This window comes from Helicoverpa armigera, chromosome 11 (assembly GCF_030705265.1).
Source record: "Helicoverpa armigera isolate CAAS_96S chromosome 11, ASM3070526v1, whole genome shotgun sequence".
NCBI lineage: Eukaryota > Metazoa > Arthropoda > Insecta > Lepidoptera > Noctuidae > Helicoverpa > Helicoverpa armigera.
In genome coordinates, this window is record NC_087130.1 from 1,210,449 (window position 1) to 1,223,590 (window position 13,142).

Genomic DNA, 13,142 nt, shown 5'->3' on the forward strand with positions numbered 1-13,142 from the left:
GTAGGTAATAGAAAAACACCGGTGCACTGCTGCATCCGGTTAGACAGAAGCCGACCCCAACAAAGTTGGATAAAAGGCTCGAAAGATGAAGATGATGGTAGATACTAGAGTATCTGACCCTCTTTTTTCCACCTTCAGAGGAAAGAAGTTATTTATTCACCTAAAAGAGGCAGCATTTTTTGGGTTGAATATTTTGATACGGTATTAACAAACAAAACAGAATTTGCCATAAAAATAATCGTTTTAACAGACTCTGTCCCAAGTTCATTCGTAATATAGCTGATATGGAGTTGAATCAGTTCTGTATCTGCATCACTTTGTGTTATAGTATGCTTTTGGTTTTATTTGTTCGCAAAGAGACGATTCCTGCTTTTTACTGCGGCAAAAAGGGGTAAAAAGTTAAAGTATTAATTATTATTAGGGCCATATTCAAAAAAATTGTATATTAAAACGTCCAACACAGTTATTCTTTTTAAAAAAATAGCTACTGGCCAATTACTCTTAAAAACAGAATAAACATTTATTTAAGCATTATGAAAAACAAAAATAACGCTCCATAATCCTCAATGAATGATTAATTAAAAGAAAACTACAACGTAGAACATTTGTTTTCATATAAGCAATGCGTGTCCACATTCTTGGCGCGACATTTAAAAAACATTTTATTATTCAATATTAGTATTTTAACTGACAAATAATTTATTTCTTAGCAGAGCATTGTGGAACCTGAAGGAATTTGCTAAAATTATCATGAAATATAGCACGCAGGATTCAGGAATAATTAATTAAAGCATGTCTTGATTTCACTTCATTTCTGTTATTCCTGTCTATTACGTTAGTAATTTTAATCTTTTTGTAGTAGTTATCAAAATTATTTTACCTAAAACATTAGCAACTGAACTGTCAAAAGAATCGACGAATCAAAAATGTTCGGTAATTTTGTTAAGCGCAACAAGCACGAAATATTGTGGTGCAGTGATTATTCGACAGTTAAAAGTTACTTATTACTGTGAGACTTTTAAAGTATCGGTAAGTACTTTTACTGTTTTATAACTCAGCTTAGAATAAATGTATATTGATACTATCACTGTACTCTACAAGTTTCGTATAAAGTAAGAATTAGCATTGAAAAAGAGTTTTTTTTAGATTAGACACAAGCAATTTATTCATATCGGTTATCATATCGATTACTTTTTTCTGTGACGTAACAGATATGAGCGGTTAAGGTTTGCTCACAGTGTACGTACCGAGATAAAAACGTATTTAATCAAACCTACCACTTTTCTTTTTATTTTATAATTTTGTAAAGGTATTTTTACGAAAAGTCGACATGGACAAATTAAATAAAAATCAATCCACAAATAAAATTTAAAACTTGAACATGTATTCTATCGTTATACATTTTTACAATCGATATTTGCATGTATTATAGTGGGATAAGTTTGAGATAGTTGAGAAAAATAATTTTACCTACGTACATCCTAGGGACGGCTTTAGTTCGGGTATAAGAATTACTGTGGGGTTTGTTGTAAAATATTTAATATTTACGTATTAAGGTTTTTTTCTTCACAGCAAAATGCTACTAACACCAGCTGAACGACAGCGAAATTATAGAGAACGATTACTACCTACTTATTTTCTTTTAAAATTATGTCGTTGTATACTAACCCTAATAATTCATCTCCGTTACTTTTCTGTTATAATAATATAGCTTTCCTATCTGTTTCATATCCGTTATTTACAATTATTTTGAAAACGACCCATTAATAATTACAAAGACCTACCTGACTTGCATAATAATGAATATCAAGTATTAGTAACAATTATTTTAGTTCTAAAATATTAAGCACGTTTACTTGACACTTATTGCCAATACCATAGTCATTAGTCTTTCAGTATAATTAGTTAATATCCCTTTCTTTCCCTTTTAAGTCCTTCGTGGAATTTTGAGTAGCTAATTAGTGGTTTTTACGACTAGAATTACTTACTTTAAAAGGATAAATTAAAACAATGCCTGTATTTGAAGTGCGGACATAACTTTTGGTAAACATATTAGTCACTTAGTAAGTATTACGAAAATAATATTAAACTAATTTGTCTTTTTTTGCCATCGGCTTGCGTATCTTCAAATATTTTTTTTTAATATACCTATTTAAGCAAGGTCTTCTAAAGGGGCAAGACCGTTACATTTTTTTAAACTACCACGTGTCAAAAAAAAATATCTGACCACCGTCTACATAAAATCTTACAGTCCTAATACTATCAGGCATTATTTTATATTTTTTACTATCTTTCGATCTGTGACACAGCTCAGACGTAACTTTGCCATATGCATTCATATTTTCATAAGAACTTGGTTCGCGAACTTGGATAGAATTCTAAGCTTCGCCGCAACTGCCTTCAGTCACGTAGGCAACAGTTTGACCTATAGAATATATCAAATTGTAGATAGAAACTATTGAAAGGCGAAAGGCTAAGGATGCCATTAAAGTCCTTTTTGCATGTAGAAGAGTTAATCAAAATCGGAGCATTACCATAGTGGCATTTTTCTAGTTATCGATCTGTATTTTCGCCGTGACAATGACCATGTGTGGTGATTAACGCTCAATCCTTCCTCTACATGAGAAGTGGCCTGTGGCCCGCAGTAGGACAATTAAATACAAAGGCTGATGATGAAGTTTGAAAAATTACTTGATTTCCGAAGTTCTTCGAAGTTCTTGTTTAAGGAATCAGACAAGTTGAAATAGCTAATCTAATCTGTGCAAGGGTAATGATTACCAAATGCTCCAGTGTCGAAGAAGACGCCAATAAAGTAGCAAGACGAGAAAAAGACGAGAAAACTTACAATTCGATTAAAATTATTCCTAAAATACGTGTATTTAAAGGCTAAACTAGTGGTAAACAAATAGACACACCCACTTAGTAGGCTCTAGCTGGCTGGCAGGTGGAAAACTGGTTCCAAAACCTGATCGTAAGCTTCAGACGTTGAAACAATACTCGTACCAATACTGTGAGCTAAAATATTGATCAACACTTTAAAAGGGTAAGAAGAGAATTAAATATTTTTTATTTACTAAGATAGAGAATACTTTTAGTAATGAGACGGTAAATAGACTGTCAGAAATCATTGCAAAACATCATAATAATATACATTACTAGGGACACGCCCCGGCTTTGCTGGATATCAGCATTGCAGCATATAAACTTTTCTCTCCAATAACTCTATCTACATATTAAAAAAAACGCGTCGAAATCCATTGCGTAGTTTTCAAGATTTAAGCATAGGTACATAGGGATATAGGGACAGAGAAAGCGACTTTGTTTTATACTATGTAATGATTTGTAGAGCAATGTATCCTTAATAATTTAATTTTAAATATTGTGACACACCTGCTGCTTGCCAGATTAGCAGGTAAAGTTCTGGTTTCCAAACCTGTATACCAATCATCGTAAGTTCCAGACATTTGAGTAGTACCAACTAGAATATCATGACCTGTAGAGCATAGCACTATTTACTTAACATTATCAGTTACTGTCAAGTCATAATACAAATTAATTAATTTATAATTGATAACTTCTGTTTGAACATCATTGATTGATTTAACTGGCGCTTGTTTTTGTTTAGATAAAGTATTGATCATAATTTTAAGTGTACGGATTTTTTTATCCCCATTTACAGCCAAATCCGTGAAACAAACCATTTACCTTAGTCCATTTACATTCAAACATCTGAAAAGGTACCGATAACTCAATTAAGAACACAAAAGAAAACCCGCCAAGAAGTAGCGATGCTGAAATATTTAAAAAGTAACACCAATTAGCATCAGCAGGTAAACAAAGACCCCCCCCCCTCTCACACACACACATGTGAATCACCGACTCGTACGCAAGACTGGCTCGTCGTCACAAACTCGCGATCGCTCAACGAAGCCACTCGTGCGCAGCTTAATTATACAGGGTGAACTCCGTATATTTTTTTTTTCGTACTTTTTTCTATATAATGTTATTGCAAGCATTCTGTTTGTGATAGTGAGTGTTACTGATAGTGCTTTTAAGTGAAGTGCTGTGATAAATTTATTTGTTACAAAATGTTTCCTAGGATTCAAGGCTTGGTGAGTAATTTTGTAAGTTTTTTTGTTTACGTTTGGTGCAGGCTAGTTTAGTTTTGAGTGCATTGCAAACCATAGTTAATAAAATATTACAGTCATTTTTGTTGTCAATCGAAATCCGTCAAATATTTTCGATATTAAAAATAAAGTTCTTAACTAACATCAAACGAACGCTCTTATCTCCGCAAGTTAATTTTGAACCTCGGTGTGAAATCCCTATCCGTATTTTTATTACCACGTGTGACGTCAACAGACCCTTAAAATGTTCACAAGTTAACCTTTTCCGGAGCAAGTTTGAGTTGCTTCACAAGTGGGTCAATACCTTTTTTATCTTACTTAATGATAGAGACATATGAGGTAAATGCACTGCATGCATCCAAGGTTATATTACCAGACGAAAGATGTCAGGCCATGGCCATATGGCAAACGGGATGCGCGATGCACATGCAATCCATATGGCCGATTAAGCAAGAATTTAAATGGCCAGATATTAAATGGTAATTACGTTAATGGAGAAGATATTTTTGATGTTATACTTGAAGCCAAAGGAATGGCTCTTTGAAGAAATGAAGTTTAGGATTAACGGTAGTAAAATGAGGATTTTAAATTAAAGTATAAACGATAAAGTTTTCTAAGAATAAATTACAGTTAGGAGATAATATTACGAATTTCTACGAAAAATAATGACATTAAGCTAATGTGTTCTTTGAACTGTCTACCTGAACCAATCATAACTAACCTCATTAAAAAGAAAGGACACACCAAATATGTAAAAGGAAAGTTAAAACCAGTGAATCATATAGATCATCGCATGACCTATTTAACGCTATCGATCTCGCAAATTAGCATCTAGGAATGTCGATCACGTTCCAACGATTTCACCTTACGCTGTACGAAACACCACGTGCAATTGTCACGTACACATTGATATTAATAATAATACCACACTACATATAAATCTTCGTGATAATTCACAAGGAAATGCGTTGATTAAACCAGCCGTGATGGGAATCGTAACAACAGTTGTTATGAACTATAATTCAAATGTAACTGATACGGTAATATAATGTTAGGTCAAGTTTGATGAGGTAACAGTTATGAACGAGGAAGTTTGTAGTTGTTACAATTGAGGTAAAATTGCAGGTAACAAATAAATTAAGTCCATTAAAGAGCATTGTTTTGCTGGTAATGAGAATGAATGAGTGAAATAAAATGGATAGCTTCAAAGACAATATTATTGTATACGAACAATCTGAAATTCTAACACGAGTTGACCTAGAATTAGATACGCAAGGTAAACTATATCAAAAACTTAAACCTGACATTGACTTTTATAATTTCAATGATAACTTCCGCTTTGGACGTAATAGAACTCGTATGATTGAATACCAGATTATTAATGAATCAATTAATAATAAAGAACGTCATAAATTCTTCTGTCTGGTTGCGAAATCAGAAAATCCCAACATAAAGATGTCAGGATTTATAAATAAGTTAAATAAGTTAATAAGTTACAATAACTCCTATCGATTAGTATAAGAGGACAATTATATAATTGTCCTCTTATACTAATCGATAGGACTCTTCAATTGTTTATCTATTGTCCGTTAATCTACGGAGTTTACCTGGCATGACCGTGAAACAAAGACAATGATTAAATGCCTTTGACACTGATGACAAATCTTTTAAAAGACCAGGAATTTCAATTCTCTTTTCAAGCCTTGATTGAGGATTAGGTTTTATTTATTTGACTTCGAATTTGTCACAAGTGGTCGAACATATTCGTATAATTTTCTGCAAATATTTCTTCGTCTTGCGTTAGAATTTCATCTGTATTATTCAGTCTGTAGACATCATGAGACAGGTTAGCTACACTTGAAGACATTTCCTTTATGACACGGCTATGGTGTTTACCACATGTTTTACCGGAATGTTCAACAAACCCAAGACAATTAGGGATAGCTCGCCAGTTAGTCACAAAGACCTGACTCACTTAAATGACTCAAATATCTTCTTATGGCCTTACTACAAAAACTTAAACACTTGATTTACGCTTGTCTAAAAAAATTGTGGCTGCAAAATGAACCATATGTCAACGTCATAATTTGTCATTTTTTTAGACAAGGCTTAAACTGACGGTTAAAAGTTTTTGTGGTAAGACGGTTAATGTTTTATGAGAAAACATTATTAATCGGATGTCGTCTGAATTAACTTGATGGTCCTTAGCTTTGAACTGTCCTTAAATTGTCATTGTATGTCCAGATCATTTAAGCTTAATTGTGGATGCTACTGTTTCAATCCTTGTTAATTTCACCACAATTATTTTATTCGTCTTTCTCTCCATAAAATATACTCTATGTCTCATACGTCTTCATAAAAAGATACGTGCAAAAGGTCATGCAAGTCTTCACATGTTCTGTATTGATTTTTGTTGAGGTTTGTTACAGTTTGTCAATAAATCTTAAAGCTACATTGCTGTCTGCATTCGTATTCATATGTGCCACAGCCTCATTATCTGTTTACCTTTTCTCTTTAGCTGTTTGAAGATCATCTTTGTTATGCCTGACACTAATTTGTTATGTCTCGTCACACTGAAATCTAGATCCATGTCAATTCAGTAAGTAGGCCACTACTCAGAGGAAAACATGACAAAGAGATTTTCTCTTTGTGTTTATGATAAAGATGGCTTTGCTTATTATGTTGTAAGTCGTTGTGAAGTTACTGATATGAGCAACAAAGAAAGGAAAAAATGTTCTACATTGGGATTTGGAAATAAAGGTGCTGTTGAAAAAGGTGTCGATAAATTTACAATAGAACATCAATACAAAAGAATACAAGAATCATTGATAAAAGGAAGTGCCTTTAAACATACATCATAGTTTTAAATATTTGACGAGTAGTTTCTTTGACAAATATTAGCATTGAGACAAGATTTAGTTGGAAACGCAACGCAATTATTTGTCGTCTAACAGAAAACAGCTGTTTACGTAGTACACAAAAACTTTTGAAGGTCATAAAACAATGATGACGAAACCGTGTTTTGAAGATACATTTTATGGGACCTGTTTACTTATCTATCAAATACGTATTGGTCCAAACACGTGAACCGTTTTGAAGGTCATTTTAGAAACGTGACCTTTTGAAAAATTGATACGTACTGCCCTCTAATTCTTGATCATAAAATAGTCCACTATATCGAATGATCGAGCGTCTTAATCGATGTTCGCATCGATTTCCTTGAAGGAAATCCATTAGATTCGATTATTGCGTTTTAGAATAAATTAAGTCTAATTGCTGATAATTCTTTGTTATAAAAACTGATCCTTTCTGTTTTAATAAACTGCGAAGTAATGGTAATCTTAGGGAAGTGTAAACTTGTTATAGACATGTACGGTGAACGATCCTTTAATGGGTTTCTTGTTCATGTTTATTAGCTATCGAAGTTTAATTAGTGGCTCTGCTTGAACTACTTTATGGTGTATATGCTCTGTTGCTATGGAAGGTTTTATAATCGACATGATTGATTGATTCGTTTTTGTCCCATAAACTAATCAATCAATACACAAAACATTACTAACCTTTCATATGTTTTTTTCTCTTTCAACGATTAAATTATTTCAGTATCTTTATCATTAAAATAAATAGCAGTTTGAATTTTAAGCTTATGTAGCAAACTTTGAGAACCTATCAAATGATCAAAAGGCTTAAAGAAATAGTTATTAAGATTACTAATTAAAGTTTCTTCAGCAAAGTAAGTAGCGAAAGAAAACAATATTACGAGATTGTCAATACAGTTTTTATAGCAGTCAATGTCACGAACAGTGCGTCTAGAGTCTAGCCTTGTTTCTTTATTTTTACTTCTTGTGCTTTTACGACTTTGTTATTGTTTTTTGATTTAACTCGAGATAAAGTATTATAAAAACTATCATTTACTGCTTCATTTTTAGTTTATTTAGTTTTATTTAATTCAACTTCTGTATTCTCTTTATCTACTTTTCTGATCTCGTTTCTTTCATCAACTTTATATTAAAGATATGTTTAGTTATTTAATCATTCGATATAGATGATTTATTATTGAATGCTGAAATAAGCCATAACCACAAGTAATTTCTCAATAAGCATGTTTCCAATCAATGCAATATTATCTCTGGTAATTGACCCACTTAAGATACGGCATATGAACGCAAGTCTTGCGTTACATAACGAGGCATGTGCATAACAAAAATCAGCTGTGTAACGCACAAAGTAGTTCAATTTACGCCATATTTAATTTTATTATGTGTTACTGCTACTGATAAATAATCTGATGGAAAGATAAGTAATGGAAGAAAATAGCTGTTTTATGGTACAACTTCTTGGATTTCTAGTTAATCAGTAACACCAGTGATTTCTTTGAGAGTGAGACAATCTTCAATGTATTTTGACTTTACCTTTGCACTCAAAAGGTTTCGCTCTGAAAATCCCTTCATCCGGTTAAGTTTAGTCTTGTCATTCTTAAGTCTCTTTTTACTATCTCTCACAACATCTAGTGATTTTTTGAGGATCCATCCTGGGGGTTAAGACACTAAACTTTTACGTGTCTTTTCAACATTTTGCCTTGCGTTCAGTCTTTAATCATCTATTGTTTTTCAACGGAACAAATGCAGTTCGCAATAATATAATGATGATTAGTAAGAATTACTGTAATTGGTATAAGAGACCTATGGGTTTAAGAGATCATAATAATATTGACGAAGTCTGAACTAATTGGTTATGTTATGACGTGAATTATGTTTTTATAGATCAGGATTGTATTTATACGTTATTGTTCTAGTGTGAGAATGAGATCGACCTGTGTGTATGACGTAAATCTTTGTTTTTTTTTGGCAAAAAAATCTATAACTGTTTTGATTACAGTTTGAGGTTTTTAACTAGGTATTAATAGAAATATTTTTGTGGTTGTGGTCAGAGTGCGATTTTTTTGAGTGCGATGTTCTATTTTTTTTATACCTAGCATAATTATCTAGCTCATTAGCAGTATTTTAGTGGTTGTTTTGGTACCTTTGTTTTACTAACGTTTAATCTCAATATTTACACTATAGATGGGAAGCATATCAGGATAAGTAGAACCGGGTTATATCGTATGATACACAACGATAACAAACTAACAACTTTTCTCATCCATCGATATTATCATCTGTATGCTTTCATGACTATTCCCATCTGAGGGCACGGCAGTGCCCCAGCCAAGACTCGAGCAAAGCGGGCACGGCCGTACCATCTTTTCTCGAAGCGTTTCGCGGCTATTTCAGCCCCCTGTATCTTCCATAAGAACAAAGCTAAGAGTTTAAGTTTTCGATGACCAAGAGTAAGTATTGGAACAAGCTCAGTCTCAAAATTTCAAGACATTTGAATAAATAGTTTACGAGTTATGAGCGATCAAAGTTACACCATTTTGTCACTGACTCACTCACTGACCGATCATCAAAAGTCTAAGGTACTTCTAGCAAACTTAGAACCTTCAAATTTGGCACCAAGATAGGTTATTAACTACATATAAAGGGAAAATTATAAAAACCTTAAAACTTAAAAAAAAAATAGGAAACAAATTTATATTTGCGGTTTTTTAAGAACATTGTGTATGTATTTTGACTGCATTGATAACTTTGTTATTTATTTATGTACAAAATGTTACTATTTGTTTTATTGTTACGTAATAAAATATACCACTATTGTTATTATGTATTAAATATACATACATATGAATAAAAAAGCTAGGTTAAAATGAAATGAATAATCATAAAATCCAGATAAAATCTTTCATATTAATGCAGTGCAATAAATACTGCATGCTCGCTCGATAGATGGCGTTGTTCTGGTCTAAATCGCGCTATGGTTTCGTTACATAGCTTAGTATAAGTAGTACTTAAAAACAAATAATTTCATGTGATAGCGCCATTTACCTCTGAAATAGATCTCTTTTATTCTAAAAGATATTCGATTCAAGAATTCGAAATGTTTTAGTTAAAAAAAATGTTGTTTACGTGCTACTTTAGGTGTAAATATTTAGTTTGTTATATATTTAGTTACTTGCATGTAAGTTAATTTAATTTGTTATATACTTAGAGAAGAAAGAGACCTACAAAAATAAATTAGATCCCACCAAAACATTGAATGTAAAAAGCCAATCCTCTACGCAATTCCTCCACCGTAAAAAGTTTTGAGATCGCATAGAAGCCAAGTCCTGTTCAACATTATTTGTAATAATAAATCAATATTTTGTGACTATATCAATAGTTTTGTTCACATTACAATAATATTGTCTTGGCCATGAGCACAAGTTAAAAGTCGCTCCTTGAAATAATGTGTTGAATTCATAAATATATATTATGGACATGATTTTACGATTGGACTGATTGGAATTTGAGATCACCATGGACTAAACATGCGCCATAGTACATGTGCAGTTCATTGATGTTGGATGATACTCACTGTCGGTCATTTAGTAACAATCGAATAAACTAAAAGTATTTAATTATTTGATTTTAAACTTCATGTTTGACTTTCACCTCTCCAAGATATGCTGTATTATATTTGTAGTTTATTGTGCTCATAGCCAAGTCAATATTATTGTAAAGTGAACGAAACTATTGATATAGTCACAAAATATTGATTTATTATTACAAATAAAGTTGAACAGGACTTGGCTTCTATGCGATCTCAAAACTTTTTACGGTGGAGGAATTGCGTAGAGGATTGGCTTTTTTTTTACATTCAATGTTTTTGGTGGGATCTATCTCTTCCTGTGAACAGTGTATGGTGAATACTTCTGTTTTTATAATTAGCCAAATCATTTCTAACTATCGGAATAATTACAAAAAATATATTTCGAAATTCAAGGCCATCAACTTTTCTATGCAGATACAGCGAAAAAAAATTGTTATTTCTTACGCAATAAATTGATCAGAACTTGGACACTATAGTCACAATACAAAAACAAAAAAGAATCAGCAGAGTGAGACTATAAAAAACCTTCCTTCTCAGACAGATTTTATTGAAATTATATTAAACCATAATAAATAATGTATTAAACCGAATAAATAATAAAAACGTTAGCCGTGTGAATGCATGCGTGCGTCATTTCTGTCCTTGTAATGTTAATAAGCTTGATAATAGTGGTAAACTCGTTTTTTTGCTGGAAAAACCGTCCTGGTGTAAAAAAAGTTTGGTCGAAAATATTGACACCATAGGTACGTAAATACGGAATCAGAAAATCCGCTAAGTAAATATAGGATCAGGAACTAAAAATAATGAGCTGCATTTTTGGGTAGGTATAAAAAACATATTATTTTTGTTTAGTCTTGGTCCTCATTCATTAATAACATTATATTTGTTTAAATACCATCCCAATTTTTTATGCTAAGTGGCTTTGTACGGTAACTTCGCTAACTTTATTAGAAGTGTCCTAAAAAGTACTTACGAATCTTGTCACGTAGTTTTCGAACAAAACTTTAAATTAAGATCACATAAGTTTTCCAAACATTGAGCCTTGACCAAAAACTGTAAGAACCTTATTAATATTTTCATCTCGTCTTTGCCTATCGAATTTTAATTTTGTCTACAAAAATGTCATTAGAATACAAAGAGGCGCTAAGCAGAAAAAAATGTGTTTTGTTAGTTTATTAACTAAACTGACTTCCGTTAGAGGTTTTACGGATCCCGTGGGAACTACTTCACGCATCCGGATAAAAAAAGCCGTCCTCAATAATAATGGGCTATCGATAAATCGGGCCAGTAGTTCTTGAGAAAAACGCATTCAAGCAACGAAACATTCGTTCTAAACAGATTTGGTCTTCAGAATTGCAACTAGCAATACCTGTAGCATGTAAAAATACAATAGCGGATTTAATGGCTTGGTTCCCAAGTAAGGAAGGAAATAAAGAAACCAAACTATAGATATTTACGTACATTTCGTGAGTTAAAATTATAAAGTACATTATTCCCATAGTGTAATATTACCTTCACCGGTAACCACCATTAAAAGGAAGTGTGGTAACCACATCCTCCATTAAGGCTTCATTATATACTGATATATCTTAAACCACACAAACAATACATTGTGAATATCTGCCTGGTCTTTTCCCGACTATGTTGGGGTCAGCTTCCAGTTTACGCGAATGCAGCTGAGTACCTATATTTTACATGGAGCGATATCCCTAATGACGGCCAAAAATATTCAAATTACAGCCGGGGTCCAAACTTTTAAGCCGAAAAACAGGGGAACTCGTCATGGTAAGATGGTCATTCCTTCCACGGACCCGATACAACCGATACAAGCGTTGCTTAACCTTATGACCAATCAATACAATTATTAATTAGCCACGAACTCCACCGAGCTCACATTGTGAATACTTAAGTGAAAACAAATCGTTACAATGTACTTTAATTTATTTTAAACACAAAATATTGTTTTTAAACATTCCATCATAAACGAAAGAGTTCATAACAAGGCGTGTTTATTTCTTTTTGACATTTACAATGCATCGCTGAATTGGTTTACACTCGATTCTTTATGAAGCCCTGTAGTGTTTTGAGAGTAATTGATAAACAAAGAAAAATAATATAAGTATGTGTAAAAGAATGTATGTGTTTATGTTTTATACGCTGAAATGTCTTACGGCCTTTCCCAATATTCTATCTATCTGTTCATTAGCCTACCAGAGATAAAACTTTGACAGTAGCCCCAAACAAGTTATGCCAAATGCCTATCATTTCAAGAAAAACCACCAATGGCCGTTAAAAGATGGCGGTTATGTGGAAATAGAATACGTCTATATTGACTATTAACATTCAAAACGTCGTAGTAACCCGCTTTAAATTTTGCACAAAAAAACCGAACACAATTTTCACCTCAATTGTAAAATTAATGAAAAACAAAAATATTTCAAAACCGAATTTAATTGAAATACCCGAACAATTTAAACATGTACAGGGCATGTATTGTACCGTCAACGAGTTAAACAAACACGATTCAATTGTAAATGAACATGTTTT

The 13,142-nt window shown here is 32.5% G+C and overlaps 2 protein-coding genes across 3 annotated transcripts in view; one reads left to right on the plus strand and one right to left on the minus strand.

Moving 5' to 3' along the window:
* Window positions 1-13,142, minus strand: part of LOC110373694 (adenylate cyclase type 2) — a 217,996-nt gene that overhangs the window by 51,427 nt on the left and 153,427 nt on the right. The gene's annotated exons all lie outside the window — the stretch shown is intronic.
* LOC110373692 (probable E3 ubiquitin-protein ligase sinah) overlaps window positions 3,892-13,142 on the plus strand; it is a 42,597-nt gene continuing 33,346 nt past the window's right edge. Inside the window, exon 1 of one of the 2 annotated variants that reach the window (XM_021331031.3) lies at window positions 3,892-4,124. In XM_021331031.3, coding sequence (XP_021186706.2) covers window positions 4,089-4,124 — 36 coding nt within the window. In that variant the 5' untranslated portion in view covers window positions 3,892-4,088. The remainder of the gene's footprint in view (window positions 4,125-13,142) is intronic. The other variant, XM_021331032.3, reaches the window with a different exon arrangement.